This window comes from Saccostrea cucullata, unplaced genomic scaffold, assembly GCF_032062105.1.
Source record: "Saccostrea cucullata isolate Sc308-1 unplaced genomic scaffold, CSIRO_AGI_Scuc_v1 ctg8909, whole genome shotgun sequence".
Classification (NCBI taxonomy): Eukaryota; Metazoa; Mollusca; class Bivalvia; order Ostreida; family Ostreidae; genus Saccostrea; species Saccostrea cuccullata.
The window spans coordinates 8,259-23,953 of record NW_026925211.1 but is presented as its reverse complement, the minus strand read 5'-3'; the positions used below and the strand labels follow the sequence as shown (position 1 = coordinate 23,953).

The following is a 15,695-nucleotide window of genomic DNA, read 5'->3' as shown; positions in this document are numbered from 1 at the left end:
GTATTACGCTGCCCAGAGAATATTGCAGTGTGCGATCCTCCTTCTTAATCTGAACTGCAAATGATAATTGAAATTGACATCAAGTCACAGATAATCCTATATATTATTATATATTTTTAAGATACGACTAAATTAATTCCTTTTTCTTCAAAAACTTTCCTTGTTGTATCAAAAAAGTTAGCGACTATACAAGGAAAAGCTAAACACGTAAAGTACTGGTATTCAGAGATTGTGTAAGAGCAAAACAATACCGTAATTTGACCGCTTACCAACTACAATTTACTGTAAATGCGGAAGAAATGAACGCCAACGTTTCGATAAAATTCAAGCGCAAAAAAAACCTGATTTGTCTTTAAATAAAACATACATCATTACAGTTCATCGAATATAGAATATGTTTTAGGAGTTACCCAGTTCTTAAGATCATGCCAAAAATCCAACACACGATGTTATTTTTTTTGACTGGTTTGTATTATCGTTTTCATTTATCACAAAATTCTCTCTTTCGATTCTATCTCTTTTATTTTTACTCCCTCTTTTACATTTTAATTTCATTTTCAGGTATTTACTCCATATCTGAAGTTTTCTGCTCTTGGGAGACGTGTTCAGAAAACGGAATTGCATATACATTTGAAGAACAGAAAGTTAATTGGGATAAAGCAGCTGGGCAATGCGAAGATGCCGGTGGATCTTTAGCTATTATTCGGTCGAGATTTGATAAGAATTGTGTCGTCAGTAAGTAAATACTGCTACTAGTATTTATAATGAAAACGTTTGTATTACAAAGGATATGTTTTGTAGTGGAAGGAGACGAACTTAAAAAAACAATTTTAATTCGAGATTTTTTTCAAATTGCAGAAAACCTAAATCAAAGTGTTGGTTCCTATTATATTGGAGGTTCAAAATCCTCTTCTTCTGGACTTTGGACATGGATGGATGACACTCCAGTTCCTAAGCCGGGATACTGGGAGAAAGGTAATATATATTTTGCTAATTTCGAGTTTATCAACTGATTATTTACCTGAATACATTTGCTGTCGAATCCATGAGATACTGTGGTGCTATCAGGTGTTGATGAGCTTATTCTTTATCCCTGGTGTCGGTGTTGGTGTTAGTTACGGCGTAAGAGTAAAATGTTTTCAATTGTCTAAAAGTTCGTTGGAATCTTTAAGTATCCACATCTAATTTACACCACTTCTTGGAAATAGTGTTGCACAGTACTCTTGAAGTTCCTATAAAAAATTAACAAATCATTTTGATGTACATGACTTTGAATAAATATTATCTTCATTTTTAAAAACATTTTGTATTTTTTTTGTATGTCAACAGCAACGATGCATATGTTATGATTTGTATTAACGATTGGAAAATAATTTTTCGAATGTACTCAAGCCCATTCTTAGGTCTTAGGGCGGCCGTCAGATACTTAGGACGATTAAACACAACCTGCTGTATTCCTATATATTGTTCAGATAGACAGAATATTTAGAAATTTGAAAAAAAACAAACAGTTTGAAAAACGTAAAGAAATATTGGGATCCATAGATAGGTTATACATGTTAACAACATCATAATAACAATCGAAGAATTCAATTTATGAAATGGCGACATTAAAGATGTTTTGATGAAAATCTGCTACATTAACTTATTTGTCACTAGCCCTCTTCCCTTTTTTTAAATAGGTGTCGACAGATCATAATATAACGATTCGAATAATTTGGGACATATCTAAGTTTTTTTTCTGACGTAGTTTGCATATGAGTCAATGGCTTAAAATTTTCAACTCGAAATAAAATTGAAATTGAAACACTTCAATTAAAATTGTTAACTCTTTAAATATAGAAATACATATATTAGACCCGATACACATTTAAATACAAGGTAAAATATCATAATTTGGAACATTTAAAATTGGAATTCAGATGTCATTATTTACTACATGTATCATTTATGTTTTTCCACGAGTATAACCTGATAAAATAATCAAGTATTTCACAGACGAACCAAACAATTCCGGAGGAATTGAAGATTGCTTAGAGTTTCGGTTGTATGATTTATTTTTGGAACGACGTATCCTGCAGTGAGAGGAGTGCTTACGTTTGTCAAAGTGGGTACCGTCATTAGGATTTTCTAGTAGTAAACAAAAGGTTCATTTTCTTCTTTTCTGAGAAGTTATATAGGACAATTTTGCAAAATAATTTAATCCTCTTTTGAAGGAATAAAAGAAAAACCCATTCTTTTTTTTATTTCTTAGGCTTAGACAAACATTAAGAAAGATATAATAACCTATTTTAAAAGCATAACTTTGTCACCTACAGAACATATATACACTCTTCTGTTTACGAAGTTTCTTTTATCAAATTATCTAACAAGCAAGCTCAGTGATAAACGTGATGACTAACTTTTCTATCGTCAATTTCCCTTACTTATGCAGCAATATACCTTCATCACCTGCATATGGAATTAATATATCTCAGTTGATTCGATACGCATAATTTACGGATGAACAATTTCTAAAATGAGGTAAAATATTGTCAATCAAGTTGATGAAACAAGGATTTCAGCAGTCTCGTTTAAAGTCATCATTTCGTAAATTCTATGGTCGATAAAATGCATGACCTTAACAGATATATAATTTTTCATTGAGTCAAATGCTGACGTCTTCCACACTTATTGTTAGTCCATTATTTATAAACTGAATTTGCGACTAACTATTTCTATAGTAAAAACACAAGTTTTACCAAAATTTTAGAGGTATTTCTCTTTGTTTTCCAAAATAAGTATTGTTTTATGAAAATCCATACAATTATCTATAAGAAAATAAAAAAATTATCGAATATGTTAACTTTTAAAAATTGACTTTGAGGTAGGCGGGAGAACAATACTATTGTTCGCAGTTCTTCCATTCTTTATGCAGCAATATACCTTCAACATAATCACCAGTATGTATACAGGATTTATATCTCTCAATTGATTCGATCAGCAAGATCATGTTCTATGAAATGATAAATAGGTTATTGATAGGCAAGCTTAAGTCGACGAAACTAGAAAATCACCAGTCTCGTTTATAGTCATCATTTTGTAAGTTTTGGTCGACACAATGACTTTGTCAGCATATGCAGTTAATAATTGAGTTAAAAGCTAGCTGACGTTTTACATACTAATTGGATGATTATAGCGAGCGCAGCGAGGCGGTGCAAAGTGCCGCTCGTGTAGCGAGCTCAATAGACAAACGTGTACGAACAGAGGAAATTCAGGTTGACATCTGCACATTGTTCCAAGAAATTTTTTTTGTCCCACGTGAAGAAATTCCAAACTCCAAATAATCCCATGCGGTACATAGCAACACGGACATGGTGGATTAAACATAGCAACAACTTACTAGAAAAAAAATAGAAACAACGATTTAATGCAATCTCCATGCCATTAATATATATCGTTTGCGTCCTAAGTCAACACAACTTTTTATCTGACGTCATACTTTTGTCACTTTAACGGTTAGGGTATTTCCGATTTTGTCGGAAACGTCCAAGAAATTTTGAATCTGTATCCCGATGCTTTGGAAGTGATTTCTTTTTGTTTTCTTTTTTCTTTCTTATTCTTGAATGATAGGCAGTACATGCATAGGTTTATGATAGTACGTAACTGCGCACGCCCCAACGGTCACACCGTAAACATATTAATTTAGACACTGAATTGTTGAAAAATTTTCCGTTATTTTCCGGTGATGACAATGTGCACACGGCGAGTGTGACCAGTCGGCAAAAGATGATCACTTCTCTATGGTACCTGATTCCACCCCTGATGTTTTGGAAGTCCATATTTGCTTTGCTTCAAAGTTGTATTGTTTGATAATTTTTTTTAGCTCATATGCTGTTCGTTATCTCCGTATGTTTCATGATTAACTTTAAAGATGTTATTTAAGAAACACTATAGGTAAATACACATAACTTTGTGAATTTTGAGTCATCTCAGTCATTTTCAATCACGCAATACCTGATTTTCAGAACCTTTGGCTCGGACTACCTTCAATAAAAACTTTTAAGATTCAAAGGAAAACACAAGTACAACCATTTCTTAACTGTAATGATGATTTTTTCGCCTTTAGTAATTTTTCTGTGTTATTTTATGTTTTGTTTCCAGTTATTACTTAGACCACAGAATCAGCGTTAATGGTAACCCAAAATCAAACAACACTGGATGAAGAGTCGTCCATAAAACACAATGATAATAATGATGTCTAACTGGACCCCATATATTATTGTCCCCCGCTTTCGCGAAAGCGAGGGGACATTAAATCTCTTTGGTGTGTCCGTCAATCCGTTTGTCCGTCTAGCTGTCTAGCTGTCCGTCCGTCACAAAAACTGTAACTTTGCCCATAACTTTTTATTTAGTGGAGCTATAACTTTCATATTTCATATCTGCAGCCCTTGTGACAAAACCTTTTTTTGGTACCACCACATCTGACCTTGACATTTGAGTTTGACCCACTTTTATAAAAAATTTCGTTGGCCATAACTTTTGAACGGTTGATACTAGGACTTTCATATTTCACACATGTATTTTTATGGCAAGACCTTTTATTGGATACAAAAAACCTTGACCTATTAACCTTGACCTAGGAGATCTACATGCTTATGAAAAACTTTAACCTTGACCATAACTTTTGAACTGTAAAGTTTTAGGCTTTTGTACTTCAAATATGTCATTCTTGTGAAAAGAACTTTCATTGGATACCCTTTGACCTTGACTTTGGAGTTAAACTACTTTTTAAAACTTTAACCTTGGTCACAACTTTTGAACGGTAGATAGTAGGTCTTCCATATTTCATATATGTATTTATTGTGGCAAGATCTTTTATCGGATACCAACAACTTTGACATTTTGACCTTGACCTTTGAGATTTACGTACTTAAAAAAAACTTTAACTTTGACCACAACTTTTGCACGGTAAGGGTTAGGGCTTTCGTACTTAACATATGTATTCTTTGTGAAAAAACCTTTCATTGGATACCAAGAACTTTGACCTTTTGACCTTGACCTTGGAGTTTTAACTACTTTTTAAAACTTTAACCTTGGCCACATCTTTGAACGGTAGATAGTAGGATTTCCATATTTCATATATGTATTCTTTGTGGCAAGTCCTTTCATTGGATACCAACAACTTTGACCTTTTGACCTTTGAGTTTTGCGTACTTATAAAAACTTTAACCTTGACCACAACTTTTTCACGGTAAGGGTTAGGGCTTTCGTACTCAACATATTTAATCCTTGTGAGAATCATTGGATACCAAGAACTTTGACCCATTGACCTTGGAACTTTAACTACTTTTTAAAAAACTTAAACCCTGGCCACAACTTTGAGCAGTAGATACTAGGACTTTCATATTTCACATATATATTCTTTGTGGCAAGACCTTTCATTGGATACCAACACCATTGACGTTTTGAACTTGACCTTGGAGATTGACGAACTTATGAAAAAACTATATCCTAGACCATAACTTTTGAATGGTAAGAGCTAGGGCTTTTATACTTCACATATGTATTCCTTGTGAGAAGACTTTTAATGTATACCAAGAACCTTTACCTTTTCACCTTGACTATGGAGTTGAACTACTTTTAAAAAATCTTTATCCTTGGCCTTGACTTTTGAACGGTTAGAGTTAAGGTTATCACCTTCACATATGTATTACTTGTGACAAGACCTTTCTTAAGAATCAACATCTCAGGCCCTTTCACCTTGGAGTTTGGCCTACCTTTTAAAAATTTATTCTCAACTATAACTTTTGAAGAGGAGGTGCTATGGATTTTGTATTTCACAATCGTATTTCTTGTGAGGTCGTTCGCGTGGCGCAGTGGTTAGAGCGTCTGCTCTAGAGTCGCGAAGTAAGGAGTCAATCCTTACGTCGCGGGTTCGAATCCCACTGCGGGACGTGGAGAACGGTCCTTCGGATAAGACCGTATAAACCAAGGTCCCGTGACGCAGTAGGTGCTGGCACGAAAAAGATCCCTCACTGCTCAAAGGCCCTGAGTGCCGAGCATAGGACAAAATTTGTAGCCGTCCACCGGCAAGTGGTGGCGTCTCCATATGAGTGAAAAATTCTCGAGAGGTACGTTAAACAATATACAATCAATCAATTATATTTCTTGTGAGAAAAACCCAAGTTTGGGTAATAATGTATTTAATTTGCATTTAAGAAAAGTTTAATCTTCGTTATGCTGCCATACGGGGTCATCACAAACACATCTTGTTCCTTATATTGAACAGAGATAGGGTTTTCATATCAACATATTTGACATGTGCATAACCTGTGACAAGATATTAAGGAGTGTTCTATGATTTCTTACCACTTGACCTTTACCTTCACAATTGAACTTATTTTTTAAGAAAATCAATTTTAATGATAATTTCTTAATAAATGACATATGATAGGGTGTTCATATTAGACACAATATGTCATAAAAATAACATCTCATCCACAAAGACTCCGAAATTGGGGGACCAAAATTCTTTGGATTTTGCTAATTAAAATTACAAAATACCACTTTCAATAAACATAATAGTATATCCATCCGTCAAATATTATTCATTCACAAATCCTTTATTGTCCACCGCTTTCTCGAAAGCGAGGGGATATTAAATTTCATTCGTCTGTCCGTAAGTCTTTCTAGCTGTCCGTCCGTCACAAAAACTTTAACCTTGCCCATAACTTTTGATTTAGTGGAGCTATGAACTTTAGAATGTTTAAAACTAAGACTTTCATATTTGAAATATATTTTTTTGTAGGAAAACCTTTCATTGGATACCAACAACTTTGACCTTGACATTTGTGATTTCCGTACTTAAGAAAAAACTTTAACCTTGACCAAAACTTTTGAATGGTAAAGGCTGGGGCTTTCATACTTGAAATATGCAATCCTTGTGAAAAGACCTTTCATTGGATACAAAGAACTTTGACCCTTTGACCTTGGAGTTTAAACTACTATTTAAAAAATGTAACCTTGGTCACAACTTTTGAACAGTAGATACTAGGACTTTCATATTTCACATTTGTACTTTTTTTTTGGCAAGACCTTTCATTGGATACCAATAACTCTGACCTTGACCTTGTAGATATACATACTTATGAAAAAACTTTAACCTTGACCATATCTTTTGAATGGTAAGGGCTAGGGCTTTTTTACTTCACATATGTCATCCTTGTGAGGAGATCTTTCACTGGATACCAAGAACTTTTACCCTTTGACCTTGACTTTGGAGTTGACCGTCTTTTCAAAAACCTTGATCATAACTTTTGGTTTTCATCCTTCACATATATATTACTTGTGACAAGAGCATTCTTAAGAAACTTATAAATTAGACCCTTTCACCTTGGAGTTTGACCTACCTTTAATTTATCCTCAACTATAACTTTTGAAGAGGTGATGCTAGGGATTTAGTATTTCACAATTGTATTTCTTGTGAGAAAAACCCTACTTTGGGTAATAATATATTTAATTCACATTTAAAAAAAAAAATACCTCCGTTATGTTGCCATACGGGTTCATCAGAGATTCACAAAACACATCTTGTTCCTTATATTGAGAAGAGATAGGACTTTCATATATGACATGTGCATTACCTGTGACAAGATATTTCCGAGCATGCTATGATTTCTTAACTCTTGACCTTGACCTTCATGATTGGCCTTATTTTTTAAAAAAAAAGATATCAACTTCAATGATAATTTCTGAATAAATGACATAGGATCAGGTGTTAATATTACACACAATACGACATAAAAAATAACATCTCAACAATAAAGGTACCGAAAGCTGGGGACCAAAATTCTTTGAATTTGCTTGTTTTATAAGTTAAGGTCAAATTCTTTTTACACCGAACATTGCGTAAAGTATAAGGTTTGAAACAAGTAGGAATTTTGTTTGGTTGTGAAGTAAGACAATTGATATAACATTATGCTTTGGTTGTTAGAAAGTGTTTAGACAATTGGCAAGATTTTGTTTTTCGGTTGGGGCAATGAATTTGAAATTGTATTTGTACATGTTTGTTTTATTTTATTGAGACAGACTCCATGTGTAGGTTTATGTGGTGCAAGTCATCACAATAGTTGTAAGAAACAAGAGGACCAGGGCCGGGGCCACGTCGCTCACCTGAGCAATTTGCTAGGATAAGCACATATCAGATCAGAACTGAAAGTTTACTGAGGTGGGGGGGGGCCTTGAATTTGAACCCCCACGGGGTCATGATTTGAACAAACTAGAATCTACACTACCTGAGAATGATTCCATATAAATATTACTACGCATGGATTTGAAGTACTTGAAAAGAGGATTTTAAAAGGTTTCGATATATATATATCTATGTTAAACTTTGATCGGCCATTTTGGCCCCACCCTACCCCCGGGGGTCATGATTTGAACAAACTTGAATCTACACTACCTGTGGTTAATTTCACACGAGTTTAATCTTTCCTGTCTCAATGGTTCTTGAGAAGATGATTTTTAAGATATATTTCATATATATTCCTATGTAAAACTTTGATTGGCCATTTTGGCCCCACCCTACCCGCGGGGGTTATGATTTGAACAAACTTGAATAAACACTACCTGAGGTTAATTTCACATGAGTTTAATCTTTCATGTCTCAATGGTTCTTGAGAAGAAGATTTTTAATATTTTTCCTATACATTCCTATGTAAAACTTTGATCGGCCATTTTGGCCCCACCCTACCCCCGGGGGTCTTGATTTAAACAAACTCGAATCTACATTACCTAAGGATGATTCCAACTGAGTTTCATCTTTCCTGGCCCAGTGGTTCTTGAGAAGAAGATTTTTAAAGATTTTTCCTTTACATTCCTATGTAAAACTTTGATCGGCCATTTTGGCCCCACTCTACCCCTGGGGGTTATGATTTGAAGAAACTTGAACTTACACTAACTGAGGATGATACCACATGAGTTTCATCTTTCCTAGACCAGTGGTTCTTGAGAAGAAGATTTTTAAAGATGTTTCCTATATATTCCAATGTAAAACTTTGATTGGCCATTTTGGTCCCACCCTAGCCCCGGGGGTCTTGATTTAAACAAACTCGAATCTACATTACCTGAGGATGATTCCAACTGAGTTTCATCTTTCCTGGCCCAGTGGTTCTTGAGAAGAAGATTTTTAAAGATTTTTCCTATATATTCTATGTAAAACTTTGATCGGCCATTTTGGCCCCACCCTAGCCCCAGGGGTCATGATTTGAACAAACTTGAATTTACACTACCTGAGGATGATTCCATATGAGTTTCATCTTTCCTGGCCCAGTGGTTCTTAAGGAGAAGATTTTTTAAAAATGCCATTAAAATTTCTCTAATTCATAATTATCTCCCCTTGGAAAGGGCGTGGCCCTTCATTTGAACAACTTGAATCCCCTTTACCCAAGGATACTTTGTAGCAAGTTTGGTTGAAATTGGCCCAGTGGTTCTTGAGAAGAAGATGAAAATGTGAAAAGTTTACAACGACGACAATAACGACAACAGATAACGGACAAATTTTGATCAGAAAAGCTCACTTGAGCCCTTGGCTCAGGTGAGCTAAAAATTCATCATTCTCATTAAGAGTTCTCCATTTTTATTCAAGGATACACATATACATACCTAAACATACCTATCGGTAAATATTTTTGAACATAGTATTTAGAATCAGCTTCTGGTCTCCCTCTTTGGACAATTAAATACTAATTAGTCGAATAAATAGCACCGTTAAAGGAAATTCATATTGTTGTTCTAACCATAAGTTGTTACAAGTGTCTCTATTTCTGCTTTTTGTAGCAAAACTCTTTTTAAAGTGAGCTGATTTTAAAATGATGTTCTCTTTTCTAGCCCCAATAACTCCATATTGTGAAGACATGCCAAACGTAGACTGTGTGCCGATAATTGAAAACACCAAAGACATGGTATGAAATATTCTATCCTAAGTATCGCTGTAGCTTTCTTTATAACAAGTAAGTAAATAAAATAATTTTTGAACTCTTTACATTAACTGAACTAATTCTTTTCCAGGTTGATTCTGCTCTCCAAGGAAATTTATCGAAGACAAAACTAAAGCTTAAATAAAGATAGAGCACTTCTAAACTTGCAAACACTTTCAACTGACAACGAACAAACTCCAGAAGACTTTGATAATTCAATAGATCTGCTGAATAAAATCGTTGATGTTTCCAATAAGTCTAACGTTTCACTTCCAAAGTCGGTATGCTATATTCATGAATGTCATTTTAAATGTAATTCCTCATAAGGAGATGTCAAAAAGGAAAGAGAATGATATTATTAGGTTTTTATAATCTTAAAACTAATTCAAACAAGAAATTTTCATTATTCATTTTGGCATTCAGATAATTGTGACAACAATCGACAATATACTAGGAGAAAATCACACTGCTGCTTGGAATAACACTTCTACAAAGCAGGTAATTATCACTGTGATAATTAAATGAGCAATTTCTGTATTTCATGAGGGTAAACATTACTTATGTTATATTTATCCAGGCCAGTGCAAGAGTAAATAAAATCTTTAAAGCCATATATGGCGTATGTACAGTGAAAATTATTAGACTAAAATTATAAGAACTTACCCGGTATTATTTGTATCATTACTTTATATAAAGATAGAACTTTTCCGAAAATTACAAAATCTAAGCACCAATTGCATTACAAAGATATCACAATTTAATTTGGATTTTTAGAATTTTCTCCGACTCGGAAGAAAATACAAAAGATTTAAATAACACATTACAGAGAATATAAAATCGTGTTATTAGGTGCTTTCCGTGTTCAGAATTGTACGAAAAGCTTTAATTTAAATGTATTAACTATATTTCTTTACTTAATTTTGATTTTCACAGAAATGTATTTTTTTGATCAGTTACGCCATATATGGCTTTAAGACCGTGGACAAAATAGGATTGTATCTCTTATGCCTAGGTCACATTTAAGCCGATGGTCGGGCGACTAAATTTTTCTGGTCTTGTCGGCTGAAAGAACCTGATCGGCCGACACAGTATCGGGCGACACGGAACAGTCACATTATTTCCTAGGGACACCGATGACTTTGATAAATAACACGAAAAATCTTTTTTTTTCTTTAGAATTCAGCAAGATCTATATTCAGATAGGTGACGAGTAATTTTTGTAAGGCAAAGTGGCAGAATCTTATTAAATTGTGACTCAATACTGAAAATGTTGTTGAATTTTGTATGGAATTGCAGAAAAAAGACAAGTGGTGCATAACTAAGCAGCAAAGAATACTTAAGATTTCTTTATATCTTACGGATTAATTATTCATGTTATTTCTAGATCTGCTCCGAAAATTTATATCAATCCATGCATCAAAATCTTGTTTGTATTAAATAAATATTCACAAGTCGGACAATCGTCGTCCGATCATCGAGCTCAGAGCTACAGTTTGATTTTAAGCGTCGGCCGAAATTTTAAACACCCTTATTGTCCAACGACGGACGACCGATTTAAAAAAAAAACTGACCGTCGATGGTCGGACGATGATCGAAGGTTGGTCGACGGATAACTTCAATCGAAGGAATTGGCACCAACGCATGAAAATTAAAACTTGAACCGATGGACACAAAGTTGGTCGGCCGACAAAAAAAGAGGTCAAAATCGGCCAAGACAACGGCTGATATGGACTGACGACGGTCACCCGAAGAATCACATTTTTGCTTCAAAACCCATCGGCCGTTAGTCGTTGTTGGAAATGTGACTGGGGTTTTAGGGACGGTCAACGAGAACGAAAGCATTATATTTAACTCAACAAAATATATTGGTAAGTTGACTAAATACTGAATAAAGTAAAACCAGTCACATTTATTTTTAATTGGTTTTCCACTTTAATCTTCGTAAGGTCAGTCGATACGTTCCTCAGGTATCTCATTTGTATGTCTCCGTATCTTATAAACATATTTAAAATTATAATCACTTGCTTGTAATCTTTAAAGTGCTTTTTAATTGACGAAAAAAAAATTACGCCCCTGAAAGTTCTTATTTTGGCATTTTAAGTAATTTCCAAAAAGATTATATAAGCAACATCACCCTCTAGTATCTTGAACAAATGCCTGGTAGGTACCTCAATTTTTGGTGAGTTAACATGTAAAAATAGCATTTAACATAACATAACATAACATTTTATTTCTAATTTAGAGCCCATAACAGACAAGTATGAAATTGTTACAATAATAAGGAAAAGATAAGCCAATGAATAGCAAAACAATTATACAATTAGTAATTGACATAAATCATTTCAACATTAATTCAATGAAATAATCTCGAGAAAATTATAACTTATTTAGGAACGTATCGCCTGTCATTAAAAAAGATCTTTTTAAAGACAATAATTATTTTTAATTTCATTCTCTTAGTTTTCACAGTTGCAAAGGTTCCGGCAGATCAGCCCGTTATTTTCCCAGAAAACAATACCATCCTAATTTCATCGCAAGTGTTTCCAGTACAAGCTAATGGTTTTAATCAATGTAATATCAGTTCCTTTATCCAACCTTTTTTCATTCAATATTTTCTTGGCTGTCCTGAAAGCAAAAAGGTAATTTTTTTTAAAATCAAATCTAGGTATTCCCTACCTTGCAGTGAAGTATACAACACTGGCAAAAAAATTTTATCATGTCTGGTAAAATATTACATATATATTACAGTAACGGAACTGGTGGGTGGTCAACACTAGGGTGTATATTACTATCTACAGATGATCTTTATCTTCACTGTGAATGCAATCATCTGACTAATTTTGCAGTACTGATGCGACCATATTCAAGGGTATGAATTGAATATCGTTGGCATATTGATACGACAATTTCACAGATAACAACAACTAGTATATTCTGATTATCACACTATAGCAAGAATAACGGCATAATATTATCTTTTATGATGGAGATAGCCCTTTCATCTTTACAGATACAGGACGAAGAAGATGCACTGAATTGGATTTCCATAATTGGTTGCTCGATATCGGTCTTTCTTTCGCTGCTGACGGCCTTTGTTTACATCTTTTTCTGGAAGTGAGCGATTTAATAAGACATTCTGCAATGTCGGTAAAGTAACGTTGGTAGTTGTCACGGCTGAGTATAACATTAGGTGTCTGCCATAATGAAAATAAAATGGATAACAATATCTGTGACAAGTCATCTAGAATGTGAATAAATACAATCGTAAATATTTTTAGTTATACCACTTTGCATAACAGCAGTAACTTTTGGAATCGTATATTCCTTGGGCAAGGACTATCATTCACGAACCAGGTACTCAATTTTTATCTCAACAATTTGATTTTAATATTAACATATAAAATAAAGCTTCCTCATCTTATGGGAACATCTTTTAATATTATTATTTGTTAGTTGCTGGTTATCATTTGAAAGTGGAGCTTTGTATGAATTTATTGGACCCGTAGTTGGAATTGTTTTGGTAGGAAGTTGTCATTTTACTCGATTTGTTTTCGTCATTAATTCCGGTTCTACATATTAAAATAGTTTTTTATTTTTTGTTTTGAAGCAGAACATTGCCAATTGCTATGAAATACTAGTTATTATTTTTAATTTTAGGTCAATATCATAATTGTGTTCAGTCTCGTTGTGACTCTATGTTCAACAATTTCCTCAGAAGGAAATCTGAAGAAAAGGACAATGTAAGTCAGAATGCATGCATAATTATATTTAGCTGTTAAATAATCAATTCTAGTATTATTCGTGTGTATATCAAGGCAAGGCTTATGCTCTCAATAAGAATATAGTAAATTTCCGGGAATCTTTTTTTTTTCTAATTTGTATATATATCTATATGACAAATAAAATGTCATGCAAATTACCGGAATGCATATGGTTTCAGACCCCGAATAAAGTCCATCTGTACCCTGTTACCTGTTCTGGGTGTCACGTGGTTATTTGGTCTCTTGTCTATTAATGAGGATGTGGTCGTTTTTCAGTATATCTTCTCCCTGTTGAACTCCTTTCAGGTATTCAGTGTATATTTTAATATTGTTTCAATATAATTACCAACAAGTAAAATATGTTGTAAGAAATAATGAGTTGATTATTTAATCTCCTCTTCAGGGACTTTTTATTTTCATCTCCAAATGTCTTCTGAATAAAAAGATAGGGACACCTCATAACATTAAGAATTTAACGTTTTTCTTCTAAGTACCTTTTCATTTACAATGTCAAAAATAAATGAAAAAAAAACATCTTCGGGACTTAAATATTTTTGTAAAACAATGACTTTAACTTGAACCAGTTTATCTTTCACTTGATTGATACTAAAGATTTAAGAATATACTTTATAATTCTACAGATCAGAAAGTTGCTAGGAGAATGCATGCACGTAGAAGGTTCAGAAGGCTGGAGAAGCAGGTTTTATATACTACTGAGCAGCAATACGATGTCTATGCAGGGTTCTCCATCATTTAAGATTTTACGGTGTTGTAGAGTTACGAGAAGCACTAATATTTCGCGGTATTTTCGCAAACAAATTCGCAACTGAATCACAATTCATTATAATTACAAAAGATTACAAGCACAAACTTATTTAAAAATTGCTAATTCGTTACACAAATGGTATGGTCGTACATACTGTTAAAAGGGAAAAAAACGTTCTGAAAATCAGAGGAAATTATGACCGTTAGTTGAACTACTTAACATTTTTGAAAGTAGATTTGCCTTGTTTATTTATCAGGTGTCTAGATCGAGTTGCCGCATTACATAAAAGGAACTTCAGAACAGTTAAATATTTTAAAGAGTTCCCTGAACATGCTGAAATTTCAAAATTTTCGGCAATTTATTTACATCAATTAAATGACTTCGGTACGATGTTATGTTTGACTTACAGTGCTTACATAAAACAAGAGCTGTGGCTCTATAGGAAAGAAATATTTAAATATTTTTCATAAATAATACAATGTTTTTAATTGCAACTAATAATTGACAAGTAAATTGAATTGTGAAAACAATTAATGTCTCTTTGTTCTGCGTAAAGTACGGCGAGGGTCTAAGAGATAATTAATTGATTACTCAAGGTGAAGCCCTAGTAAATAAGTGTTATAACTTTTTGAATTGGAAGACGGTAGAATTGTTTGATTCAAGTTTCAGTTAGAGAGAATTTGTGTGTTTATATTTTCTAATTATCATAACTCTTTCTGTGTCTGCAAAATTTTTATTGTGTCGATTGCATGAAATTTGAATCGCTACTGTGTCGGGAGCAACACAGTAAAATAGCTCATGGAGATCCCTGCTATGAATACGAAGGATTTTTCATCAGCGTCTAAAGTAAGCTTTTGTGTATATTGAGAATTCAAAATTTGATTTACATTCACATTAAACGCCTCTTTTTAATTACGTTTTAGCATCTATGGGTAAAGGGAAACAAAAAAAGTAATGCGAATTCCATGGACCCTGCCCCCCTGGGGCCTGGGGTGGGGCCAAAACCACTAAAATGTGTGCAATCTTTAAACATTTTCTTCTTTACTCCTCGACATCAAACAGTCAAACTGATGGTTGATTTTAATCAGCATTAAGTCCTCTACCAAAATTGTGAAATTCATGGCCCCAGAGTCAAGGGTTCTAGTGCTAGGGCGAATCTATAAAGATGTATAGTGAAAATGAATAATTTCTTTTAAAATCTTCTGCTCT

At 33.7% G+C, this 15,695-nt stretch overlaps 1 protein-coding gene and 1 long non-coding RNA gene across 3 annotated transcripts; both read left to right on the top strand.

Moving 5' to 3' along the window:
* Positions 1–336: 336 nt before the first annotated feature.
* Positions 337–10,461, top strand: LOC134268375 (CD209 antigen-like protein E). 2 transcript variants are annotated; one of them, XR_009992352.1, is made up of 7 exons: positions 337–465; positions 562–735; positions 859–975; positions 1,999–2,107; positions 9,871–9,944; positions 10,051–10,240; positions 10,383–10,461. XR_009992352.1 is itself a non-coding variant. In XM_062750626.1 (4 exons), exons 1-4 carry the CDS (start codon positions 426–428, stop codon positions 2,082–2,084), a joined length of 417 nt encoding a protein of 138 aa, XP_062606610.1. In that variant the 5' UTR covers positions 337–425; the 3' UTR covers positions 2,085–2,242. The 2 variants fall into 2 exon arrangements, 1 of the variants encoding a protein (XP_062606610.1); XM_062750626.1 differs by lacking the exons at positions 9,871–9,944; positions 10,051–10,240; positions 10,383–10,461 and having other exon boundaries at positions 1,999–2,242.
* A 2,949-nt stretch (positions 10,462–13,410) lies between these two features.
* LOC134268374 (uncharacterized) lies at positions 13,411–14,167 on the top strand. Its single transcript, XR_009992351.1, has 4 exons — positions 13,411–13,479; positions 13,617–13,699; positions 13,900–14,026; positions 14,124–14,167. It is a non-coding gene; the product is annotated as an uncharacterized LOC134268374 (long non-coding RNA).
* The last annotated feature ends 1,528 nt before the right edge of the window (positions 14,168–15,695 follow it).

Excerpts from the sequence above, each read along its gene's own strand:
- LOC134268375 (XM_062750626.1), top strand. The coding sequence starts at position 426 with ATGCCAAAAATCCAACACACGATGTTATTTTTTTTGACTG. Across the intron at positions 466-561 it reads GATGTTATTTTTTTTGACTG|GTATTTACTCCATATCTGAA; the intron begins GTTTGTATTATC and ends TTTCATTTTCAG. Across the intron at positions 736-858 it reads TGATAAGAATTGTGTCGTCA|AAAACCTAAATCAAAGTGTT; the intron begins GTAAGTAAATAC and ends TTCAAATTGCAG.